At 43.4% G+C, this 27,711-nt stretch overlaps 1 protein-coding gene and 1 long non-coding RNA gene across 8 annotated transcripts in view; one reads left to right on the forward strand and one right to left on the reverse strand.

Annotated features, from left to right (window-relative positions):
* Positions 1-1,647: 1,647 nt before the first annotated feature.
* Positions 1,648-11,911, reverse strand: LOC133480946 (uncharacterized). 2 transcript variants are annotated; one of them, XR_009789404.1, is made up of 4 exons: positions 11,888-11,911; positions 6,250-6,507; positions 4,065-4,179; positions 1,648-1,821 (listed from the first exon to the last, which is right to left on the reverse strand). It is a non-coding gene; the product is annotated as an uncharacterized LOC133480946 (long non-coding RNA). The 2 variants fall into 2 exon arrangements; XR_009789403.1 differs by lacking the exon at positions 11,888-11,911 and having other exon boundaries at positions 6,250-6,854.
* A 6,083-nt stretch (positions 11,912-17,994) lies between these two features.
* naprt (nicotinate phosphoribosyltransferase) overlaps positions 17,995-27,711 on the forward strand; it is a 28,839-nt gene continuing 19,122 nt past the window's right edge. For 3 of the 6 annotated variants that reach the window (XR_009789402.1, XM_061779724.1, XM_061779726.1), the window contains exons 1-2: positions 18,274-18,465; positions 25,194-25,485. Coding sequence is in view for 5 of the 6 variants with exons in the window: in XM_061779724.1 (XP_061635708.1) it covers positions 18,421-18,465; positions 25,194-25,485 (337 nt within the window). In the remaining variant the exon portion in view is untranslated. Of the gene's footprint in view, positions 18,466-25,193; positions 25,486-25,844; positions 26,864-27,711 lie in introns of those variants that run through there. The other 3 variants (XM_061779725.1, XM_061779727.1, XM_061779728.1) reach the window with 3 other exon arrangements.

A 27,711-nucleotide genomic window follows, 5' to 3' on the forward strand; every position in this document is an offset into this window, starting at 1 on the left:
AGATGCAACATAGGGCAAAGGTAGAGATGGCAAAGGCCAAACAAGAAGCATATGGTGACATGTATGGCAGGTTGGACACTAAAGAAGGAGAAAAGGATCTATACAGGCTGGCCAGACAGAGGGATAGCGATGGGAAGGATGTGTAGCAGGTTAGGGTGATTAAGGATAGAGATGGAAATATGTTGACTGGTGCCAGCAGTGTGTTAGCCAGATGGAAAGAATACTTCGAGGAGTTGAGGAATGAGGAAAATGAGAAAGAAGGGAGAGTAGAAGAGGCAAGTGTGGTGGACCAGGAAGTGGCAATGATTAGTAAGGGGGAAGTTAGAAAGGCATTAAAGAGGATGAAAAATGGAAAGGCAGTTGGTCCTGATGACATTCCTGTGGAGGTATGGAAGCATCTAGGAGAGGTGGCTGTGGAGTTTTTGACCAGCTTGTTCAATCAAATTCTTGCACGTGAGAAGATGCCTGAGGAAGGGAGGAAAAGTGTGCAGAGCTGTGGGAACTATGGAGCAATAAAGTTGAGGATCCACACAATGAAGTTATGGGAAAGAGTAGTGGAGGCTAGACTCAGGACAGATGTGAGTATTTGCGAGCAACAGTATGGTTTCATGCCTAGAAAGAGTACCACAGATGACCACACGATGGTTTACCGCCCCCTGGACCAAGTCATTATTTAGGTCATATCCCATTGCTTTAGAGGTTCTAAAAACCACTGGATCTGCGTTTTTTGATACTGGTACTTTAGCATATGTTCTCATTATCGGACTAGATCAACTTTTTGTCGGTCGTAGCCAATTAATAATAATTTGTCCTCGGGGGTCGGCCCCAAGGTTAAGACCGTAAAGGTTGCCACTGGTTTGCCCCACTCTTTCCACAGGGGGCTAGTTATATCATACAAGCTCAACAGTACGGGATGTCGCTCCCCACGGGTTACCGGGTGCATACTACCTTTTTCCAGTTTGATCCTGTCCTTCCACCGCCAATTTCTATCATTCGTCGGCTCCCAGTATCCCGGTTTCGAGTGGATAATCACCTGCTTCCAGCTGTAACACAAATCCACCTGGTGGTTCGCTTTGAACCTATGGTTCACCGGGTACTGGTTAGCTCCTCCATGTCCCGTACTCAAAGCGCACAAGTAAATGTCGTGCCCTGCCGGATTGCCCCAGTGTACACAATTTAGCACCTTACACAAATCAAATTAGTATACCGTCCTTTCCCCCAGCATGTAGTTCAACTCTAGGGCCCCTGTTGGCTTCACAGCCCTCTTTTCCACTCGTTCTTCTTGTTTTGAAGGCATTCCAAAATAGATTCCTGTAACTATAATCAGGGAGATCACCAGAGTCATGATTATGACCTTCTTCGACCAGACATACATGATGTACATATTATCCCCTTTTGTTAAATGACTAATTTAACACCAAAACACTATCTATACACACCCACACAAAGATGAAAGAAATAAAAATGAATAAAAACAAACAAAACCAGGTAGACCAGATAAAAAATGACTTCAGCGAATACCAGCGCTCAAAAAACGTCCAGCATACACAATACAGCAGAAAGTCACCAGGCACGAGAGGCTCAATGTTTTTTATTTATTTATTTATTTATTATTATTATTTTACTTTACAATAGAGGCCTGCGCAGGGCGTTTGTGACACTTGTCCCCCTTTCCAAAGAGACGCACAACGTGAGATGTCCGAGCTGACACCTCAAACGGACCAGTCCAGCGTGGTTCAGACCACTTCCTTTGGAGCACTTTCAAATACACGTGAGATGGAAGGGAGGGGTCACTGACGTGGATGTCTGCAACAGAGGGATCTGAAACACAAAGCGAGGACACAAGAGATGACAGTTGCTCCCAAAAGGGCTTCTAGTCCTTTGGTGGTTCCATGTCCGGCTGGAGCGAAGCAGAGTCTGGACCAGGCATCAAGCGGCCGGTCAGGAGTTCAAAAGGGGTGAACCCTGTTCAGCGGTTAATAGCTTGCCTGATGGAGAACAAAACAAGGGGCAGGGCATGGAGCCAATTAAGCCCTGTGTGTGCACACATTTTTTCCAGCCTTTGTTTGACCGTGCGGTTCATCCTTTCCACATGGGCTTGGGACTGAGGATGGTAGACTGAGCCAAATTTGTGTTTGAGCCCCAGTATACATTTGACCGTGGCCAACGAATTAGCCGTAAAATGGATACCATTGTCTGATCTGATTACTCGTGAAACCCATGTGTCGGGATATAATGGTTAACCAGCGCTTTGGTAACGGACGACGCGTCCTCTTTTGCACAAGGATAGGCTTCGGGCCATCCAGAAAAAGGATGCCAATCATTAACAGGTACCTTTTTCCTTGGACTTTGAATAACATATCAGTAAAGTCCATAACCACTACATCACTTGGGCATCGGCCCATCTCAGTGTGTTGCAGTTCCCTCTTCGTTGTAGGGCCAACACTGAAATTCCGACATATATCACAAGAAACACAAAACTCTTTTACCTTACGCAGAAGATCAGGGTGCCACCAAAAGCGCAGCTTGTTCAGCATTGACACACAACTCTCATGTGTCGGGGCATGCACTTCCTCAACAATTAACCGCATGAACTTACCTGCAGGTAACACCAGTATTGTAAGGCCTCTCGCCGGGCCAAACCACAGCTTCTCCCTGTCGTCATACTCAGCACCTGTCTTTTGCCACTTACGTTTGTCTTCCACTGGCGCCGCCTCTTGGAGGTTGCGCATTACATCAACTGTTACTGCAGGGAGAAAGTCAATCAACTGATCCTGTTTAACAACATAGTTACCTTCAGCACCCTTCCGATAGCCTGCTATTTTCTTCGCCGCAGCATCAGCTGCGCCATTCCATTCTACCAGTGTGCCCGCTTTCACATGTCCTGGACACTTGACCACAGCCACCTCCACTGGCCTATCAATAGCCTCGCACAGTCGTTGAATCATCTCTGCGTGGGCCACTAGTTCTCCAGTGGACGTAACAAAACCCTGTCGTCTCCATGCAGCCAAATCAACAAACAAGCATCCTACCACATATGCCGAATCAGAATAAATAGTAACACTCTGACCTTGGGATATCTCCAATGCCCTCAACATGGCCAGCAGTTCTGCAGCTTGAGCGGAGGGTTTCACAAAATCATTTGTGGACCAAAGCGTGTGGAAGTCAGAATTTGGGTCACCTGGGGTCAGGGCCTCAACGACGGCAGCCCCCGCATGTAGCGGTCCCGAGGTATGTCTCCAGCAGCAGCCGTCTGTGAATAACACCCGACCACCTGAAAAAGGAGCTGAGGACAAATCGGGGCGGGCCTTCAAATCCCGCATGACTTGATCTTGGCAGGTGTGTGGTTCGCCAGAACTGGAAACACTGTCAGCCATATTGTTCCCCGAGAGGAGGAATACAATATGGGGTTGGGTGAGGGTCGTCATCAGGCGTCGCTGACGTAATGGTGACATTGTTAACGCTGCTGAGGCCACGAATGCTGTCACCCCATGATGAACCTCTCTTTCTTCCTTCTGAAACTCATCTGCTACATGAAACAACGTACATTTCTGCCTTTGTATCTTCTTTTCCTTTTTCCACATTGCCCACACACTTCTAAATGATGCTTCTTTCTTTCAATGCCAGCCAACAACTGACCTATTTCAATCCACAAATCCTCCAATGACTTCTGGTAATCACTCCGATACATATCACATTCATTACCTCTACACTCAACTGTCCAGTTCCCACCCCAGGGTTTTGGTGGCACACTCATCTTATTCTAAATTGTTTTTTTGGGGGTCCCAAAATCCCCAACGGCTACCGAAATGTCACAATTTGAAACCGTGTCCGATTTCAAGTCAGTCTACGACGGGACAAGCAGGTACCTCGTTACCCTACTTTCTCCCAGGATTTCTATTATCCTGGTTTATCAGGAACCTCGTTACCATGACTTCCGATTAACACAACAACACAATGTCCTAGTAACTATTGACAATAACACAACTGTACCACAAGTCTACCAAATTTCACAATTTCCAATATGCAGAATTCGTTATTTAATCAATCAGGTTTCCACTCACCTTTTTTTATTTCGGTGCACCGGGGAGATTTGCAGTCCAACTGAATTCCTGTCCACTTCTGTCATTTTATCTGATGTCCTTTCAAGATCACGTCGGGGTCGCCATTTGAAGGAACCTGTGTTTAAAATCACCTATTAACTCTCGCGGTTCCTAGCGTGTTCGTTTTCGTGAAAGAACTACGATTATAACAACGTGTTAAAAACCAACCAATTTATTCCTGACAGAGGAGTCTATACATGCGTCAGAGCTCTGGATCCGCAGCTACCCCCATCTTAGCCTTAGCAGATAGAGTAGTCCAAAGCAGATAGAGCAGTCTGATTCTCCCCCAGACTTATACAATGTTTCAAAGAGGAAGCACGGAATCGGTGTTGTCTGATTGGTCCAACGCCCACTGACGTCCTCATTGTTCTGCAGAATGATGGCCATTTGCTGTTGGCTCCAGACGCCGTCTCCACAGTCTTGCTTTTCATGTTTACAGCAACCCCCCGCAGCCATTGTCTTCTCCGACATCTGTTCCCTACCGGATAAACATGCACCCTGCTGGGAGCTTTTCTGCATCACACCCTGGTTCACCCCCAGACCTGTTACACCTAAAACCCTATATCACCTTCAAGACCTTACCAGGGAGGTTGAGGAGTGTGCTCCCCCTGTAGTTGGAACACACCCTCCGGTCCCCCTTCTTAAAAAGGGGGACCACCAGCCCAGTCTGCCAATCCAGAGGCACTGTCCCTGATGTCCACGCGATGTTGTAGAGGCGTGTCAACCAGGACAGCCCCACCACATCCAGAGCCTTTAGAAACTCTGGGCGAATCTCATCCACCCCCGGGGCCTTGCCACCGAGGAGCTTTTTAACCACCTCGGTGACCTCAACCCCAGAGATAGGAGAGGCCGCCTCAGAGAACCCAGATCTGCTTCTTCATGGGAAGGCGTGTCGGTGGAATTGAGGAGGTCTTCGTAGTATTCTCCCCACTGGCTCACAACGTCCTGAGTCGAGGTCAGCAGCGCCCCATCCCCACTATACACAGTGTTGATGGTGCACTGCTTCCCCCTCCTGAGACGCCGGATGGTGGACCAGAATTTCCTCGAAGCCGTCCGGAAGTCTTTCTCCATGGCCTCAATGGTTAAGATCATCGCCTGCCACCATGGGGGACCTAGGTTCAAAACCCCGACTGGACCATCCGCCAACATCCCCCGGACTCACGGCTGTGGTGTCCTTGAGCAAGACACTGATACCCCGAAATGCTCCCCGGGCGCTTCAGGTGCCCCCTGCTCCAGTGTGTTCCACTAACATGTGTATGTGTTCACTGTGATGGGTTAAATGCAGAGAACAAATTTCGTGTGCATGCATGCATGTTCATGACAATAAAAGATGATTCTTCTTATTATTATTATTATTATTTTTTTTTTGCATTGACAGGTACATCATTAAATTAGAATAATGTCAAAAGCTTTATTTATTGAGGGAGTTTCATTCAAAATTTTACATATATATTACAGGGATTCACGACACACAGTCAGAGTGACATTAGTTCATAAATATATATATATATATATATATATATATATATGTATTATTTTGATGGTTACAGCTTACAGCAAACTAAACCAAAATTCACCATCCCTAGAAACTAGAATATTATGTAACAAACAATCAAGAAACAACATCATTTTTAATGTAGAAATTAGGTAAAGATTTCCCTCTGGAAAGTATTTTTACAAATGTTTAATGAATCTATGTAATGTATGAGTGCTGAAATAAATATATTTATTGAGATGTTCCTATATGTTGTCATTTCTTTATAATTGTAATTGTTCAATCCATTAACCTTAAGTTCCTTCAATCAAAAAAGTCAAATTATTATTTTTGTGCTATTCTTTATGAATGCACACCAGTCTGAATAGACAATTACAATACATCCTGTGAAAAATTATTTGGGCATATAGGACAAAATACTTCAAAGGAAATGTCGCCCTTGACTCAAAGGCCAAGGCCAAGATGGTGTGGTCGCCTCGGTAACGCGCTCTCTAGTATTGTTTTTGTTTTTGTGTTTTTCGTTCGTCTTTGGAGACATTACACGACTCACTTACACAACGATAGACTTGCTAACCATCAAGGAGGCTACTCCGGACTTTCTTTCACCAATTTTTGCAAATCTGCTCAGTTTTTCCCCCCCGAGTTACTTACCGGGGCGGTGTCCGCGGTTTTCGGCGCATGGAGACGGAAACGGCGCCACAGAGCGAAGCGAGCCGCCATTCAGGTGAAACTGTAAGAGAGGACACAGATTGCCGTTCCCGTCGCTCCACCTCGCGAATGTACGCTCCCTACTCAACAAAATGGACGAGCTTCATCTTCTGTTAAAGACCAGTAAAGACTTCGGACGTTCCGCCACCATGTGCTTCACGGAGACCTGGCTTTGCGACGCTGTACCCGATGGTTCAGTTTCTGTGAAGATGTGTGTGTACCAACAAAATCATTTCGCACATTCAACAACAACAAGCCGTGGTTCACTGCTAAACTTAAGCAGCTTCGCCAAGCTAAGGAGGACGCATATCAGAGCGGGGACAGGGCCCTGTATAATCGAGCAAGAAACCAGCTGACTAAAGAAATTAACATTGCAAAGAGGAACTATGCAGCAAAGCTGGAAAAACAGTTTAGCGCTAACGACTCTAAATCAGTCTGGCATGCATTCCAATCGCTGACTAATTACAAGCGACGATCCCCCCAAGCTGAGAACAATAGCACACTAGCCAACGACTTGAATACCTTCTACTGCAGATTTGAAAAGGACACTTTCACACACACCCAGCCAGCCACATCACCGACCACAATCACACCTCTGAATTCTGCGTTAACCATCCATGAACAGGATGTGAGACGCATCTTCAAACAACAAAATATTAACAAAGCGGCAGGCCCAGACCATGTGTCCCCATCCTGCCTCAAAGTCTGCGCGGACCAGCTCGCTCCAGTCTTCACACAGATCTTCAATAGATCTCTGGAACTGTGCGAAGTACCATCCTGTTTCAAACGCTCCACCATCATTCCAGTCCCTAAGAAACCTGCAATCTCGGGTCTAAATGACTACAGGCCTGTCGCCTTGACATCTGTGGTCATGACGTCCTTTGAACGTCTCGTGCTGGACCACCTCAAGATTGTCACAGGTCCCCTGCTGGACCCCCTGCAGTTTGCCTACCAAGCGAACAGGTCTGCGGATGATGCAGTCAACATGGGACTGCACTTCATCCTAGAACACCTCGACAGTGCAGGGACCTACGCGAGGATCCTGTTCGTGGAATTCAGCTGAGCGTTCAACACCATCATCCCTGAACTCCTTTCATCCAAGCTTCTCCAGCTCAGCGTCTCACCTGCCATCTGCCAGTGGATTTACAGCTTTCTGATGGGCAGGACACAGCAGGTCAGGCTGGGGGAGGCCACCTCATCCACACGCAGCATCAGCACTGGGGCGCCCCAAGGTTGTGCCCTTTCTCCGCTGCTCTTCTCTCTCTACACGAACGACTGCACCTCAGCGCACCCGACTGTCAAACTCCTGAAGTTTGCAAATGACACCACTGTCATCGGCCTCATCAAGGACGGTGACGAGTCTGCATATCGACAGGAAGTGGAGCGGCTGGAGCTGTGGTGCGGCCGACACAACCTGGAGCTGAACAGGCTCAAGACTGTAGAGATGATCGTGGACTTCAGGAGGCATCCTTCGCCACAGGTGCCCCTCACGTTGTCCAGCCGCCTTGTGTCAACCGTCAAGACCTTTATACTTCCTGCGGCTTCTGAGAAAGCACAGCCTGCCACCGGAGCTGCTGAGACAGTTCTACACAGCGGTCATCGAATCAGTCCTGTGTTCTTCCATCACTGTCTGGTTCGGTGCTGCTACAAAAAAGGACAAACTCCGACTGCAACGGACAATCAAAACTGCTGAAAGGATTGTCGGTACCCCCCTACCCACCATTGAGGACTTGCACGCTGCCAGAACTAAGACAAGGGCATGCAAAATCCTCTCGGACCCTCCGCACCCAGGTCACCAGCTCTTCCAGCTCTTTGGTTTTTAAAGAGAGTGACTCCGGGTATCTACAAACAGCAATCCTCTTTTCTTTATTGCCAAAAACAATTGTCTCAATTTTGTTGTGGTTTAATTGAAGAAAGGTTTGGCTCAGACACTGCTAGATATAACTGTGTGTCATCTGCATAGCTATGATAGTAAAAATTAAAGTTCTGAAGAATTTGACCCAAGGGTAGCATATAAAGGCTTAACAGGAGTGGTCCAAGAGCTGACCCTTGAGGGACCCCATAGGTCAATTGCATTCGATGAGATTGAACACTTCCATCCATCCATTTTTTGAGCCACTTCTCCTCACTAGGGTCGCAGGCGTGCTGGAGCCTATCCCAGCTATCATCGGGCAGGAAGTGGGTTACACCCTGCACTGCACCCTGCACTGCACCCAGCCAATCGCAGCGCACATACAAACAAACAAACAGTCGCAATCACATTCACACCTATGGGCAATTTAGAGTTGTCAATTAACCTACCACGTATGTTTTTGGGATGTGAGAGGAAACTGTAGTACCCAGACAAAACCCACGCAGGCACGGGGAGAACATGCAAACTCCACACAGGTGGGGCTGGAGATTGAACCCCGGTCCTCAGAACTGTGAGGCTGAGGCAGACGCTCTAACCAGTCCACCACCGTGCCGCCCGTCGGGACAATGTGTCTGAAAATAGTTTCCATTTGTCACTTAAAACGCCGTTAGTTAATTAATTAGTGAGTTAGTCTTAGACTGATGTTACACTGATATATATGACTAGATCCAATTCCAAAAGACGTGCCTACGTGGTGGCCATGTAGGCATATTGTCTACTGTGCGTAGACTAACGCTGGCAGAGAGAGAGCGGCATGGCGTTAACTCTGAGGAATACAAAACACAAGTCTGGAGCATGCTATTTCAGGTACAGTAACCTTTTTTTTTTTGTCAAGCCGTTCACCTTTGGCAATGCATTTGGATCTACAGTAGGAATCACACAATTCCTCACGGCTCGTAAAAGCGACTCGGCTATGATGAGTACTGTACGTCAACAATGTCACCATAACCAAGAACACCCGCGTGGTAAGTTTGGATAAAATGTGCAACTTTCTAACATTTTAAATGTTTTACAAATATTTATTTACAATAACTTTGTACTGTACTGTACTAAAAAAAACTACAAAACAATAATATTTTATAATATACAGTAATATGGGTACATATGTCCTAAAAAAAAATGCTTCAATGCAACGGACAATAGGCTAAATCGGATGAGCCCCCGCCCCTATTAGTTCGTTCTATCGAGGTTCCACTGCAGTTTATACATTTAATTAGTTTCATATTTAATGTAAATATTAACCTCTTTTGGCAGTCTATAGTTTTTAGGCACACAAGCCCTATCAGCGCCTTGTGTGAGAGAGAGTTCTCCAAAGCTGGAGAATTGTTTTAGAAAACAAACAAACAAAAAATAATCACTTGAATGCAAAAACACTTGAAAAATGTTTTTTTTTTTTTTTTTTTAATAAACAATTTTAATAATACAATTTTACAACTTTCAGCCTCAAACACAACTGCATAAGGAACATCACACTTACGATCACAACACTTTACTCTTATTTCTACGTTATGACACACAAAAGATATTTTAAATATAACTTACTTGCGCGGACGGAGAAGGGGAACGCTGAGTATGTCATCAGAGCTTGTGACTAAAACAGACCAATCACGAGAGATGATCTCCGTGGCGTTTGACGCGCAGCAACTATTTTTGTCAAATGCGTGGAAAGCTACGCAGAGGTGCTGCGCGGGGAAATACGTCGGTCACGTGATGCAATGCAGGCGTTGTTGGCCGTGCGACCGCGGGAGTATAAAGAGGCCTTGAAGAAGCCTTTACAGTAACCTAAATAATATTGTATAAATTGTCTGCAATTATATTTAAGATCCAGCAGGTGTCTGTATTGAGCAACACGGGGACACAGTACCAACACGGTAGTAATACAGTTCGCCCAATGCACCGCAATTGTCATGGGTGTGTGTTCCGGTTTTTGTCTTCCCCCTGTTTCACACACACCTGCTCCTGAGAGCATCTTCACCACCTGTTACCAGGATATTAAAGACGTTTTTTCCAAGTCCAAGGCCAAATCCCTTCCACCCCACAGACCTTATGACTGTGCTGTTGACTTGCTGCCTGGAACCACACCCCCACGAGGGAGGTTGTTCTCTCTTTCAGGGCCGGAACACAAGGCCATGAAGGAGTACGTGGAAGAATCACTGGCAGCCGGGATCATTCGCCCATCTTCATCCCCTGCGGGAGCAGGATTTTTCTTTGTGGACAAAAAGGACAAGACCCTGCGACCCTGTATCGATTACCGGGGTCTCAACAAGATAACTGTAAAAAAAACAGCTACCCTCTTCCTCTCATCTCCACCGCCTTTGAGTTCCTGGAGGGAGCAAAGATTTTCACCAAACTGGACTTAAGAAATGCGTATCATCTAGTCAGGATAAGGGAGGGGGATGAATGGAAAACAGCATTCAACACACCAACGGGACATTATGAGTATTTGGTAATGCCTTTTGGACTTACTAACGCTCCAGCTGTTTTCCAAAACCTTGTCAATGATGTCCTGCATGACATGTTGAATGTTTATGTTTTTGTCTATTTGGCCGTCTGCATTTATCATGGATGACTCGCTCATTCTTGAATTCCACGTTGCGCATCCAGGGGACCTGGGGCCGGCCGTTAAGGGGGGGGGGGGGTACTGTCATGGGTGTGTGTTCCGGTTTTTGTCTTCCCCCTGATTCACACACACCTGCTCCTGAGAGCATCTTCACCACCTGTGTCTCGTTCACCCTAATTACCCCTTGTATTTAACCTCGTGTCTCATTCTCTCTCGTCGCCAGTTCATTGTACCTTGTCGTTGCATTCCAGCATTCCTTGTTTCCACGTCACAGACTCACAGTAAGACTAGACCCTGTTCCGATTATCGACCTCGCCTTTTTGCCGCATGTTTTTGGATACTGTTGCCTTGTTTGGATTGCCTGCCTGTGTACCGACCTATGCCCGTATATTAAACCTCTCTTTTTTGATAGTCCATTTGTTTTGGAGTCGCGCATTTTTGGGTCCTATCCTCTGTTGCGTTCATGACAGAAATACTTCACGGGGCCTCATTTACCCCGAACTACTCCTTGCTCCTTTGACCTATCACTGTAAGCCACGTTTTTCTAGTGTTTACTTTTTGTTGCGGTGCTTTTGATTGCTTATTGCCTTGCACCATAGTTTTCGGTAAAAAACAATTCCTACTGGTTTGGTAGCGCTTTCTGTATTTAACAGTTTTATTTGTTACTTTACGTTTTTGTAAATAAAGACTGTTGAATCAGTCATATATGCTCTGTTACTGCTTTGGGGTCCAGCTCATCATAGCCATGACACATAATGCCTGCCGACAGGGGCACAAGTCTCATTGAAGTTTAGAGAAATCTTAAACAGCAGAGTACCTACAATTTTAGCTATGTTTGTACGTGACACTTTACTGAATGTGGATAAACTGGTTTTGTTTCCTGTGTGCCATACAATGCATGCCCCTGAGAGTGGGACAACCACTGTATTAAATGTTAATGCATCCATAGAGTCACTGCAGTATGCTTGCAGTAGCCTCAGCTTTCTACTTGCATCTATACTGAATGGCCACAACTCCATAACCACCTACACGATCTATTAATATATAATAAAAGCTGTATCAAATATTTTGTCTTGACAAATGCACAGTACTTATTTTTGCAAGCTCACCTTTGGTTGACTTTTCCACATGCAGGATGTTGAATTTTTTTTACTGTGAAGACACAACACCCACATTATTTTAACTGTAAGTCCTTCAGTCTGTAAGACATAAAAAGTAATATAACATTAAATTGAATTAGGTGAAAACACCTGCAGTAGTTATGTTTGCACATTAAGTGTGGCAAAAACCCTGTCGGTGCTTCTTCATGTCAGAGATGGACCTTCTCACTCCATCAAAGGAGATGTGTGGACTGTCAATCAGGGAAGTGTTTTCTTGTACTTGGAGTGGACTGCAGAATGACTTACGTGTCTGCACAGACAAAAAGAATTAGAGAACACGGTTGTTCATAGTAGTTTAATTTCAAAACACAAAATTGTATTCTCGTCTAAGATCAAAATATTTCATGTGAAAGAACACATTTGAGAGTTTTGCCAACAACTTGGTATACATAAAGCATCTTGGGCCACCACTAGACTTACTGATCCTATTCCTATAACTCCATCCATCCATACATCTTCTATACCACTTGCTCTCATTAGGGTCGCCAGTCAGTCACAGCACACACATAGACAACCATTCACACCCACGTACAATTAAGAATAAAGCACTCCCCCCATGGTTGACTACAGAAGAACCCCAATTTACGAACGAATCAATGTTTTAACTATTCCATTTACGAACCACAGGCCGACCAAAAATATTGCCCTATCGCCGAACCATATCGCACGCAGTGTGCTAACGTTTCATTCATCCATTTTGTGCCGGGTGGTGCGCCCATTAATGGGCGCACTCTACCTTCAAGTTTTTAGGAATTACAGTCCCTCAGGACCTGAAGTGGGAGACCGACATCAAATCGATCCTCAAAAAGGCCCAGCAGAGGATGTACTTCCTGCGGCTTCTGAGGAAGCACGGTCTGCCACGGGAGCTGTTGAGGCAGTTCTACACAGCAGTCATCAAATCAGTCCTGTGTTCACCCATCACAGTCTGGTTTGGTGTTGCTAAAAAAAAGGACAAACTCGGACAGCAACGGACAATCAAAAGTGCTGAAAAAATTGTCCGTTCCCCCCTATCCAGCCTTGAGGACTTGCACGCTGCCAGAACTAAGACAAGAGCATGCAAAATCATCATAGACCCTCCACATCCTGGTCACCACCTCTTGCACCTCCTTCCCTTGGGTAGGCGCTATTGATCAATGCAAACTAAAACAAGCGAACAAACAACATTCAACAGCTTCCTCCCTCTTGCCAGTAACTTCTTAAACAGTTACCTTACAATTCCATTGTAACATGCTGCCAATTCTGTCTTGAGATTGTAGTAACATCTCTGTCAGGCCAATTATACTCGTGCACTCACTATAGTAGTCTCGCCAACCTATCTATTGTTGACCAATACTGGCCACTCATGTGCTTGGGAAGTATCTGCACCAATTGCACAATTGACATTGTCCCAGATTATCGGAGTACTAGTCACTTTAAACTGCCTACATTTCTTGAAGTCTGCGCCATTTTCACAATGGTCACTGCACAAGACTATTGTTCTATTTGTCATTTCAAACTGCTGTAATTGCTAGAGGACTTGGCATCATTTTGCACAATTGCCATTAAATTGCTAGAGGCTAAGTTACTCTCCGTAGTGTGATTTTATGTTTTTATGTCTCAAAAGTATTTTTGTCAAAATGGCTGTCTATTGTCGTACTAGAGCGGCTCCAACTACCAGAGACAAATTCTTTGTTTGTTTTTGACATACTTGGCAAATAAAAAATATTCTGATAAATAAAAAAACAGCTAGCCTGTCGATGAGAGTTCTGAGACTATCATTCGCAAGAAAGTGAGGCACTTACAGTATATGCCGACTTGTTCTCAAGAGAAGAAGCTCTAAGCCAAGAAGTCAAAGTAAAATGGATTTCATTTTTTATCCTTCATAATTGTACCAAGCTGGTTGTTGAAGGGGTTTGGTGATTTACGACTGGCTGTGAACACACCAGAGGGACGTAACACTGTTTGGGTGCGTGTCTGCATTAGAGTCTGACACAGTGGATATTGACTCCCGCTCCCTCCCACTCTCGCAGAGGTTGATCCCACTCCCTCCCATTCCCGAGTGAGTGTTTAAAAATAAAATACTGCTCTCTCCTCCTTCTTTACTCCCAGTTAATCCTGCTCCGTTGTTCTTGCTTGGTATAAAATATGCAGTGCACTGTCTCTTTAATAAATACATTTAATTACTGGAATGGTCAAGAAAAAAAACATGTTTATTAACAAAAGCTGTATTAGTCCCTTAGCTTAGCAATGTTTAGTGTGAGGCTGAGGTCAAATTCACTCCCATGAGGACCGTTCCGTTTGTTGTTGTTAACATGTGATAGACAGTACTTTAAGGCTTTATATCATCTTCTAAGTGTGCATACGTTTACTAAAATAGGGAATTTTGGCGAAGCTAAATTTTTTTATTGGACTATTCATCTTTACATTATTTCTTATCAGAAAATTCTGTTCAATTTACAAACCTTGTTCAAGAACCAATTCAGTTTGTAATCGAAGTTCCATTGCACAATTATATGTGCCTTTCTGAAACTCCATAAGATACTATAAAATGATGCCAAAGCCCTGTCTAAATAGGAAACTAGTACAGTAAATGCTGTGAAGGGAGTATTTTGGAGTGATCCATGTCAACAGAGACCACTTTTGTACGTTGAGTGGTTTAGCCTGGAAATTGCAGAATCTTTGACCCATATGTATGTACAGTACATGTGCACTTCTGGTGCATTTGAAAAAAAAAAGGGTAATATTTTAAGATGAAGTTGAAATATTGAGACTGTTAAGAGATCATAGTTTGTGTTATATTTATGGTTTAAACCATTACATTAGGGAACTCTAAATGTTTTTATTTTGGGGGGGTGTTGGTAGTTATCCTATACTTGCAGTTTTTCATTTAGCAGCTGGGGCTTGTTATGCTGTATTTATTTAACCTAACATTTAGATTTTTGGAATGCAGGAGTGAGGTGGAGTACCTAATAAAGAAATATTTTAAACGGCTTTAAATGATGATCTTGATAAAGTTGCAAGTACATTTTTTTTGCACAATACTGTATATCAGGGATGGGCAACTTGCGGCCCGCGGGTCACATACTTTGAGTGGCCCCTCGATTGAATTTGTGGAAACTGTAAACATGCTTCCTCTACTATAACTGATCAGTTTTAACTTATAATAACACCATTCAATCACCACTAGATGGCAGACATCGCTTCGTAGCGCTTCCACCGGGTCTTCTCCATTAGGAATATCATCAGGAATAGAAAGTTGTTTCTATATGTTCAACACATTTAAAGCAAGCCCATGTACCTAGTTTGTACATAGACATTGTCAGCCATGATTGTTATATGCAGATTAGTCATACAAGAAAAAACGGAAGTTATTTTACCTCGGGGAAAGAGGCTTTGTCGAGAAATTACTAGGAAGAATACACGAGCATCTTATATACTATATTTGGTAAGACATCAGGTAACGCTTAGCTCAGCTTAGTTTAACATACAACAGAACTGACTGGGTGGAGAATATTGCACACAACAGTCTGGTTTTTATGCAAACAAAGTGCAACATAAATGTAAGCCTACAGTGAATTGAGGCACACAATCAACAAACTGCAGCTAACATAAACACACCTATGTGCAGTGTTGTACCTGAACGACTTCAATGAATGAAAGTTCATGAACTAATATAATTTCTCGTGTATAATGCGCACCCATGTATAATACGCACCCCCAAAGTTGACCCCAAAATTCTGGAAAACCTTTGTACCTATGTATAATGCACTTTTGCAATGACTGATTTTGCTTCTACCCATATGATCAAAACATGAAATATCTGTATTTTGTTAGTTTTTTAAAAGAAATATTCTGAAGTTAAGCACTTTATTTGAACACATAATACTTTCTTTTTATTTGCTTGCTCTTATTTTGAAATTCACAGCCCTACTTTTATTTAGTAAATTCTAAAACACACGGTCGTGCTCATATGTTTCATTACCCAGGCAGAATTTGTAAGATGGGTACAATACTTTAAAGAATTAAAGAAAACATAAAGGACCAGGCGAAACACATTCAATTTTATTTTAATGAGAAAGCAATATTTCACAGATTCTGCCTAGGTATGTAAACTTATGAGTACAACTGTACAAATATGCAGGCATATTGTCATATTGCAATGAAAATGTAGGCTACACCTTTTTCATAACCTTTTGGGGACATTGGCATACTAGAATGAAAGTGTACACATTTTTCATAACCTCTAGGTGGCGGTGGCATATTGGAATGAAAGTATACAGCTTTTTCATAACCACTACATGGCGGCATACATTTATAAAATGTGAAATTAAATTTTTTTTTTTTCATTTGACCCTGTACCTATGCATAATGCGCACCATTGATTTTTGACGGGTTTTTTTGGGGAAAAATGCACATTATACATGAGAAATTACGGTAGTTCATATTTTGGGCGAATGGGAACTGAACTTAGTTCATTTCTGCCTGATAAACGTTATTAAGAACGCGCTCATTCTGGCTTACATGAACGGTTTTCGAACAAAAGTTAATTTTCATTCAAGAGTGCCATGTTTTGTTTGTGACTTCCAGGACAAAACCTGTATGAACACAATACATACGAGTATGTTGTTGTGTAAAGTCAACAGTGATAACATGCTGTTGATAAGCTGAAAAAGATTTTGCTGTCTCTAACAGAACTATAAACAACTTACGCCCAATTAATAACCTAACTTGGTATTATGACAAATGCACTAAATTGTCAAACACAAAGCAAAAATTTGTTACAATAATGTACTTTTGCCTATGTCAAATGAAAATTGAAATTTCTCCACATTCATATACGCCATCTCATTATGGTTGTAGGTCTTAGTCTGCTGTTGCAAATACAGTACATGCTGCATTGTTTCTCACAAATCTCACATCAGTTGAGGAGGGAAGCGCTGTAATTGGTTGGATCGGGGTGAGGAGGGGGAGTGTTTCAATGTGATTGGCTAACCTTCTGGGGTGCATGCACATTGTTAATTCATTCTCACTGAGGGTGTCCAAACTCAATCCAAAATTGAATTTAAGGGTAATTAAAACATTTCAGTTTGTAATCTTTCTGTTCACCAAAGGTTGGCAGCATTTTTGGTGAATGGGTTGAATCCACTTTCTCTGTAATGCAAGATATCTGCAAACTTTGACCTGTAGTAAGTGGTGGACTCCCATTGCCAACTTTTAGAGCAAACAGACCCTGCGATTGGCTGGCAACCAGTTCAGGGTGTACCCCGCCTCCTGCCCGATGATAGCTGGGATAGGCTGCAGCACGCCCGCGACCCTAGTGAGGAGAAGCAGCTCAGAAAATGGATGGATGGATGGAGAGCAAACAGAATAAAAAAACCAAATATCTTTTGTTTGAAAAACGGTATTTTTTTAGACATTTGTCACCCTGGGATGTGTAAATTGTAGAGGCTGGCCCGACCGAGTAAAATGCGTCACCTAGCGCGAGTTAGAAAGCCAGCTTTTATTTGACACACCTCCAGAGGAATAGCATACAGTGTAAAACATATACAGTATTGAGCTTGTTGATTTACCAGATACGATCGCACTCACAGATATGAAGAGAAGACGATTTGCCAGTGAATTTGTAGCAGTTCAGTCGGACTCCAAAGAGACGTGCCTGCTGGCGGCCATGTTGGCAGGGGCGACTTCCCATCAAAGGCAATGCATGGCAATTGAAATTAGTCGTAACTTGCTTGTTTCTCAACCAATTTACATGAGATTTCCTTTGTGAATGCCAAAGCGTGTGCTATCAATACTGGACATAATTTAAAAAAGGCCACAAAAATATTTTGACCTGTAAAAGACGACTCTCAGTTCCGTTGTCGGAATTATACGGCGTTGTGCGCAACCGTGTGCAGCACAAGGTGCCGGCATCCTTTTTCTTTCGGCTTTCTTACCGTAACCACACATGGAATTCTTTGACGACGTTGCCCCTACTAGCTTAGTGTTACCATCAGGACAAACCTCAAAAGGGGCGTGTTGTATCCGATACCTTTATTCATATCTATGCTCTCGCTGGCATTGACCGTGAATACACATCCTCGGGACAAACGTGAAAAGCAATTATACAATAGAAAGGGTGGATACCCATCAAACTGGTTATTTTGTCGAAAGCGTTCTCTAACTGTTGGTTGACAACCAGCCAATTTGTTTAAATACACACAAAATTAGTCGAAGTTGAAGTCAATCAGCATGCGAAGCTACTCTATGAAGTTCAATTCCCAGAAATCCCCGGCGGTGTCCGTGGACTTGGAACGAGAGTTTGAATAACATGGCAGCGCCTTGCAGCACCACATGCGAGAGGTCAATACTGGAGCGGGTGCCACCGCTGCTGACCGATCTGTATCAATTCACCATGGCTTACGCGTACTGGCGTGCCGGGAGGCACCAGGAGCATTCAGTGTTCGAGCTCTTCTTCAGGGAAAACCCGTTTTGTGGCTGCTTCTCGCTGTTCGCCGGGCTGAATGATTGCCTGCTCTTTCTGCGCAGCTTTTGTTTTACCGACAAAGGTGAGGAACGTTTACGATTCGAATAATGGAAGAGCGTCTAATATTAACATTAATGTTAACCCCCCCCCCCTGTATTCCCGTGTGGTTGCGCAACACTTCACCACGCGTCCGCTTGACAGTCCCAAGTGTAGAACTTGAATTCCGAACTCAATAGGGCTTTCACTCTGACTGAGCTCTGACGAACAGTGACTGTTTGTGTTGTTATGAACGGTTTAACAGTTCATAATCCGACTGAAATTAGGGATTAGTACAACAGTGCTTTATGCTAAGAAAGTGAATGTTGCGTAAATTTAAATCTGCAAGCTTCAGTCCAGACTGCCAGGTGCAGTAGAAATTCAGGTGAAATAATTACTTTTTGCACGTGATAAATTGTGCTGCGGTCAAGCCAGCCTCCACTCGTAAAGTAGCAATCAAACCAGCCGCCCCTAATTTTGTTCATACTAGGCATTACGGTAATAGGTCGCCAACTCGCGGCGAAGCCACCTTCAAAATAAAGCTTCCCAATAATACGGACGTCAGTGCTCTTCGGTTAAGGAATGCAACCAGCAAAGTTAATTTGAATCTTGAGATACATTACATACATACATACATTAATACAATTACTTTATTTGATATCTTAGGAAAAATAAATGGCAATGGACTGCACTTAGACGCTTTATCTACATCATCACAGTGGCCAAAGCGCTTTACAAAGACTCATATTCACACACACATTCAGAAACCAATGGGCGACTGCTGCCATGCAAGGCGCTGCCATGCCCACTGGGAGCAAATTAGGGTTCAGCGTCTTGCCCAAGGACACTGCGACATGCGGACAGTCGTAGCAGGGATTCGAACCTGTTCTACCTACTGAGCCAAAGCCACCCCAACATAATCCCATTGGTATCGCAAGACAAGTCCAGATCTGTGTGACAGACCACCAAGGACTCCACAAAAAGAGGTTTGATGAAGATCTAATATTGTATTTCAAAATAAAAATCTCTTAAAACTGCATATGTTGCTTTCATTATCCCTGACTGAAAAAATCTGTTAAATCTTTTTAATGAGATATCGCAAAACCGGTCCAGTTCTGGGGGACACTACACCTCCCCAGGTCTGCAACAAAAGAGATCCCATCAAAATCTGATGTGGCATTTCAAAATAAAAGACTCTTGAAATTGGTATATTTCACTGTCATGATCACGAATTTAAAAAAATAATTAAAAAAATCTGTTAGTTATCACAACACCAGACCAGTTCTGGGTGACACTACACCACCCCAAGTCTCCAACAAAAGAGGTCCCATCAAAATCTGATGTGGCATTTCAAAATAAAAGTCCACTGAAATTGCTATATTTCACTGTCATGATCACGGATTTAAAAAATTCATTACAAAAAATCTGTTAGTTATCACAACACCAGACCAGTTCTGGGGGACACTACACCACCCCAAGTCTCCAACAAAAGAGGTCCCATCAAAATCTGATGTGGCATTTCACAATAAAAGTCCACTGAAATTGATATATTTCACTGTCATGGACTGGTGGTGTGATAGATTTTTTTAAAATAATTTTTGAAATCTGTGATCATGAAAGTGAAATATACCAATTTCAAGAGTCTTTTATTTTGAAATGGCACATTAGATTTTGATGGGACCTCTTTTGTTGGAGACTTGGGGTGGTGTAGTGTCCCCCAGAACTGGTATGGTGTTGTGATAACTAACCGATTTTTTTTTAATGAATTTTTGAAATCCGTGATCATAACAGTGAAATATACCAATTTCAGTGGACTTTTATTTTGAAATGCCACATAAGATTTTGATGGGACCTCTTTTGTTGGAGACTTGGGGTGGTGTAGTGTCCCCCAGAACTGGACTGGTGTTGTGATAACTAACATATTTTCTTTAGAGAATTTTTGAAATCCGTGATCATCACAGTGAAATATACCAATTTCAGTGGACTTTTATTTTGAAATGCCACATCAGATTTTGATGGGACCTCTTTTGTTGGAGACCGGGGGTGGTGTAGTGTCCCCCAGAACTGGTCTGGTGTTGTGATAACTAAGATATTTTTTTAAATAATTTTTGAAATCCGTGATTATGACAGTGAAATATGCCAATTTCAAGAGTCTTTTATTTTGAAATGCCACATCAGATTTTGATGGGACCTCTTTTGTTGGAGACTTGGGGTGGTGTAGTGTCCCCCAGAACTGGACTGGTGTTGTGATAACTAAGAGATTTTTTTTAAAGAATCTTTGAAATCCGTGATCATGACAGTGAAATATAGCAATTTCAGTGGACTTTTATTTTGAAATGTCACATCAGATTTTGATGTGACCTCTTTTGTTGCAGACCTGGGGTGGTGTAGTGTCCCCCAGAACTGGTCTGGTGTTGTGATAACTAAGATATTTTTTTAAAATAATTTTTGAAATCCGTGATCATGACAGTGAAATATACCTATTTCAAGAGTCTTTTATTTTGAAATGCCACATCAGATTTGGATGGGACCTCTTTTGTTGGAGACATGGGGTGGTGTAGTGTCCCCCAGAACTGGTCTGGTGTTGTGATAACTAAGATATTTTTTTTAAATAATTTTTGAAATCCGTGATCATGACAGTGAAATATACCAATTTCAAGAGTCTTTTATTTTGAAATGCCACATCAGATTTTGATGGGACCTCTTTTGTTGGAGACTCGGGGTGGTGTAGTGTCCCCCAGAACTGGTCTGGTGTTGTGATAACTAACAGATTTTTTTCATGAATTTTTGAAATCTGTGATCATGACAGTGAAATATACCAATTTCAAGAGTCTTTTATTTTGAAATGCCACATCAGATTTTGATGGGACCTCTTTTGTTGGAGACCTGGGGTGGTGTAGTGTCCCCCAGAACTGGTCTGGTGTTGTGATAACTAAGAGATTTTTTGTAATGAATTTTTGAAATCCGTGATCATGACAGTGAAATATACCAACTAAAATAGTCTTTTATTTTGAAATGCCACATCAGATTTTGATGGGACCTCTTTTGTTGGAGACTTGGGGTGGTGTAGTGTCCCCCAGAACTGGACTGGTGTTGTGATAACTAACAGATCTTTTTTAAAGAATTTTTGAAATCCGTGATCATGACAGTGAAATATACCAATTTCAGTGGACCTTTATTTTGAAATGCCACATCAGATTTTGATGGGACCTCTTTTGTTGGAGACTTGGGGTGGTGTAGTGTCCCCCAGAACTGGTATGGTGTTGTGATAACTAACCGATTTTTTTTAATGAATTTTTGAAATCCGTGATCATGACAGTGAAATATACCAACTAAAATAGTCTTTTATTTTGAAATGCCACATCAGATTTTGATGGGACCTCTTTTGTTGGAGACCTGGGGTGGTGTAGTGTCCCCCAGAACTGGACCGGTGTTGTGATAACTCATTAAAAAAATGTAACAGATTTTTTCAGTCAGGGGTAATGAAAGCAACATATGCAGTTTTAAGAGATTTTTATTTTGAAATACAATATCAGATCTTCATCAAACCTCTTTTTGTGGAGTCCTTGGTGGTCTGTCACACAGATCTGGACTTGTCTTGCGATACCAATGGGATTATGTTGGGGTGGCTTTGGCTCAGTAGGTAGAACAGGTTTGAATGCCTGCTACGACTGTCTGCATGTCGAAGTGTCCTTGGGCAAGACACTGAACCCTAATTTGCTCCCAGTGGGCCTGGCAGTGCCTCGCATGGCAGCAGTCGCCCATTGGTTTATGAATGTGTGTGTGAATGTGAGGCTTTGTAAAGCGCTTTGGGCACTGTGATGATGTAGATAAAGCGCTATATAAGTGGAGTCCATTACCATTTATTTTTCCTAAGATATCAAATAAAGTACATTTTCTAATATATGTAATGTATTTCAAAATTCAAATTAACTTTGCTGGTTGCATTCCTAAACCGAAGAGCACTGACGTCCGTATTATTGGTAAGCTTTTATTTTGAAGGTGGCTTCGCCGCGAGTTGGCGACCTATTACCGTAATGCCTAGTATGAACAAAATTAGGGGCGGCTGGCTTGACTGCTACTTTTCGAGTGGAGGTTGGTTTGAGCGCAGTTAAATTGTGACGTGATATTTTTGACTACAAAGCACAAATGTGGTATTCATATTAGCTTCATACTCCAAAATTATAAAAAATACACATTTACTTGTGTGAGCTCAGAAATCCCCATCCTCCCATGAAAAATAAAATAAAATGAAAAAGTGAGTTGAATTCATGTATTTCTGCTGTTGAGTAAACATGTTTGGGAGGGATATATGAAAACATATGCCTGTCTCGACTTGGGACTTGACTCAGGATTTGAGGGCAAAGACTTGAGATTTACTTGTGACTTGCAAAGCAATGACTTTGGTCCCACCTCTGCATCTAACGAGTACACAGATGTATTAGACATACCCTAAATGGGAAACTGAGCATTAACATTAAAGGCTGCTACTTGTTTGAATAATAAATGCAGGACACACCAAGGAAACAAAGCATGTCAGTGACGCGTTGCAACACTTTTGCTCATGTAAAAAAAATGGGCAGGTTCAAATTAAAGATGCTGCAGAATTAAATACCCGGAAATAAAAGCTGAAATGTTGATCTCAGCTCAGGCCTAGTACACACACACTTTTTCAAATCTTAAAAGATTTGATCTGTTATAGACCCCCACCCGTGAAGATAAAAAGTCAGGCATTTAACAGTTTTGACCGTACTGTGAGTGGTGTGCTCAAATAATCTCAATGTAAAACACCACACACACAACGATTCTGTTCCGTTGCCGATATACTGTAGAAACAGTTCCTCCAGGGCAGAAATCTTGCATGATCTTACAAATATGAAGAAGAACAAAATCTTCCGGATATGTTTCACCGATGTTTCACTGTTGTCGAAGGAACCAGAGGTGGGAGTGTTATTGAATGGCGACGTCGTCAAAAAAGATATTTATACAAAAATAACAAAAACAAGCCAAAAAAGAACAACCTCGGGTAAAACTACCCACCCAATTACTATGGGTACCAGGGGCCTCATGTAGAAAAGGTGCGTACGCACAAAAACGTGGCATACGTTCTTTTTCTCGGCAACGTTCAGATGTATCAAGAGTGCAATGAGCGTGGAAATGTGCGGTGCCTCACGTCAACTTTATGGCTGGCGTACGCACTTTTCTGCAGCTGTTGGTGATTTGGCGACACTTTGAGGTGATGCTGGGAAACTGTTATCATAAATCTGGACATCAGAGGCATATGAACAATTAGCACTGATGAACAATTCATGCCTGGCAATATTTGATTTCAACAATGTAAAAGAAGCAAGGACTCTGAATTCACTTGTTGACCAGTGTATTAATGAATCACTGACATAAGTGAGGACAGCTATTAATTGATCAAGGTGATCATTTATGCCCCCTATTGCCCTCTCAATCGCTTCTTGTGACTCCAGCACATGCACTGAAAAAAAACCAAATGATTAAAATGTGTTGAAATGACATAATTTACCCCTCTTCTCCTAAAAAAATTAACGATTTTTTTTTCAGTGTGCGTGTCCTCTCCTGTGTATTAAAATAATAAATTGAGTAATCAAAATGTACTCAAAAGTTTTTGATATCCTCTTTTATATCCTGATATGCTTCTATTTGAATTCAAAAGATTTATTACAAATACCATACATACATTTACACATAAACCTTTATCAAACAGGGCTGAGTGTAGGTTACTGTATGAACATTTTTGAGTTATAAAAATACATGGTATTAACCTTGTGGGGTGATCAGTCAGCCACGTGCTTCCAGCAACCCTGAGAAAATAGTGTCATTCATGATTACAGCGACTCTCTACTCGAACGGGGTGAGGGCCTCCGTGCCGGTTCTTCCGCCTGTTTTGGCCACACTTTGGCAGTGGGGAGCTGTCCTTCGCTTCAAATCCACCTTAATGTTTGACCACTTTTTTTTACGTTAGCGTGTGTGCGTTGTTCCGACTCCACAGCATTGACAGCCGCACACGCGCTGTCACTCCTTTCGCGAGTTGTTAACGCTAGAGGACAGCGTGCCAAAGAGGATTTTCTTGCGCACCTCCACTTCATTGAGCAACTTCACATTCAGAAGAAAAATATTTTTCTTCATTACCTTGCTCATTTGGCTTTTTTCCTGATCATGCAGAGATCGGGATCTCAGGTGCAGGGTTCATTTAAATATGATTTGCATATTTGATGTGTCGGCTACACCAACACGTGCGCTCATTTCCACGTTGATTGGAATGTACGAAAGAAATGTGCTTGGATTCACGCGTACGCACAGATTAATACATCTGGATATTTTTGTGGGTACGACGTTTTCTGGATTTCAGCGTATGCCATGTTTCAGTTGGAAATCGACGTCCACATCCAATTCTTTGTACGTCCACATCCTAGTCTTTGTACGTGATGCCCCAGGTCCCCGACTGGCAACTATTGTCCCTGTACCGTGGTGGGGTGTCGTGTATTAAAATTGGGAAGACTGGTGGGGGTGAGGCGAGATGGTCACGGGGCAATGTTGACCAGTACAGATGTGCTGGGACCCGGACTAACGTCCGCCTCATCATGCCTTGTGCCAGCCCACCCAGGGAACCCTGAATGAGATGTGAATGTGCCCAATGTATGAAATATGTGCAGTATGAGTAATAAAAATTTGCAGATTTTGTGAAGTAAGAGGCTAGACTGCTGCGGCCCCCCACCCTACAGCTAATTCCCCCCGCCACCACAGACCACCACCCAGCGACCAGAACAGGGCACAGGAGGCAGGCCTGTCCAAGGCGGGAGACATCCTACCATAGGCCCCGAAGTCAGGCGGGGACCCCACACAGCCCGAGGGAGAGAGGGGCGACGACCACGTAGGAGTGCCCGGGGAGAGGAAAGAGGAGGACACAGGCCCGGGGTGCAGCAGCACGACCCCCAGCCCTCCACCCGGAGACCAGGACGAGGCCCCCTGAGTGGGGCCAGCGGGCACCTCCCCGACACCCAGGGACCGAGAGCAGTCCTGGGACCGCCCCCCACATGCAAGTGACCCTATAGCATGCACAGGAATCTTAAGATGAGAAGATATGATTTGGTCACATTACAGTACATTTACATTACATTACATTTCTGTATGACAGTCTTTCCCAGGCAGAATGAAAGGTGACCAATTTTTCTTAGTTATCCATTTGGTTATAATGTTTAACAGAGATATTTTAGAGTGTTATATACTCTATGTCAAGATTTTGCCATTGATTAATGTTTATAGCTTGTTTATCTTTCCAGTTTAACAATATAGTTTTTTTTAGCAATTGCTAAAATTATTCGTTGAGCATGTTTATTTGGAGCATATATAGACCCTTTCCAAAAAATGTGAATATCATGGAAAAGTTTATTTCCATAATTCCATTCAAAAAGTTAAACTTTCATAGATTATAGATTCAGGGCCCACCATTTAAAGTATTTATTTTTTTATTTTTACATAATTTGGGTTTCCAGCTTTATGGACTTCATGATTCCTTCTGCGGAGGATCTGTATGGAATTGCAGATTTCATCTTCCAGCAGGACCTGGCCGCTGCCCATACCGCCAGAAGCACCAAAACTTGGTTTGGTGCCCTGCCATCACAGTACTTGACTGGTCAGCCACCTCGCTGGATCTAAACCGCATTGAAAATCTATGGGGTCTTATCAAGAGGAAAATGAGGGGCACCAGATCCAAAAACAAAGAAGAACTGACAGCATCAAGGAAATCTGGGCTTCCATAACTCCCAGGCAATGCCACAGGCTGATTGTCTCAATGCCACAGCGCAAAGGAATTCTCAACCAAGTATTGAATATTAACAAATCATTTTCAAAGTACCATATTTTGATTGACATAATGTGACCCTAATTTCTTTATTTTTTCCTACAAAAACTGAGAAGTAAATGGTAATTTTGTCACAGTATTCTAATTTTTTGAATTCCCGATTTTGTGGGCTTTATAAGATGGAAGCCCAAATTACGTAAAAATAAACTAATAAATACTTGAAATTGTTTAAATTATGGGCCCTGAATCTATAATCTATGAAAGTTAAACTTTTTGAATGGGATTATGGAAATAAATAAACTTTTCCATAATGTGAGTTGAAATGAGTTTCTGCCGCATGGTGTCCGGGCTCTCCCTTAGAGATAGGGTGAGAAGCTCGGTCATCCGGGAGGATCTCAGAGTAAAGCTGCTGCTCCTCCACATTGAGAGGAGCCAGATAAGGTGGCTGGGGCATCTGATTCAGATGCCTCCCGGACGCCTCCCTGGTTCCGGGCACGTCCCACCGGTGACGACCCAGGACACGCTGGAGAGACTACCTCTTTCGTCTGGCCTGGGAACGCCTCAGGATCCCCCCGGAAGAGCTGGATGAAGTGGCTGGGGAGAGGGAAGTCTGGTAAAGCTACTGCCCCTGCGACCCGACCTCGGATAAGCGGTAGAAAATGGATGGATGGATAGTCAGTTTTTGTCATGTCTCCCCTTTTCCAACCCAAGTCCTTTCGCTCTGACCTTTACCTGGGCACCCGTTTGGCCATCTATCCGGGACCGCCGCATGGTGGCCAATGGAGGCGCCCAAGTAAAGGTCAAATTTTGCCGTTTTTTTTTCCCTTGTTCCCAAGTCACTTAATTTTTCACCAGTTCCCACACCTTGTTCCACGCCTCCAATTAAGTCACGTCCATCCAAACCTGCCCCCAAGCCACCTCGTTCCGTACCACTCGTTTTTCATAGTTCACCTTCCCGAGTCCCTGTGCACTCTGCCCCTCTCGTACCCTCTACTCCCAAACCTCAATGGTGGCAGGCTGAGGAATCGACTGCAGACCCCGTTCCTGCTGCCCAGCAGCTGGGACAGGCTCCCATCCCTGCTCCTCGGGAGCTGTGCCGGGCTCCCGTGCCAGGCTCCCCGACAGCTGTCCCAGTTTCCCGTTGCGGCTCCCCGGTAGCTGCGCCAGGCTCCCGCTCCAGCGGCGCTCGTCCAGCGGCCGCCTCCCGTCCTAGCTTCGGCGGCGCTTGTCCAGCGGCCGCCGCGCTATATTCAACTGTTTCTTTGTTACTTTGGTTTGGTTGTTATCTGTTGTGGGACTTCGTTTAGTTTTGCTTTATCCATGTTCCTTGTTTGCCCTTTTTGGAGATTAAATATTATTTTTTTGAGACTCCTGCACTCCTGCCTTGCCTCCCTACTTCCTTGCACTTGTGTCCTCCACGTTTTTGCCTTGCCTTCCTCGCCTTCGACAACCCCAACTGTG

This window comes from Phyllopteryx taeniolatus, chromosome 7 (genome assembly GCF_024500385.1).
Source record: "Phyllopteryx taeniolatus isolate TA_2022b chromosome 7, UOR_Ptae_1.2, whole genome shotgun sequence".
Classification (NCBI taxonomy): Eukaryota; Metazoa; Chordata; class Actinopteri; order Syngnathiformes; family Syngnathidae; genus Phyllopteryx; species Phyllopteryx taeniolatus.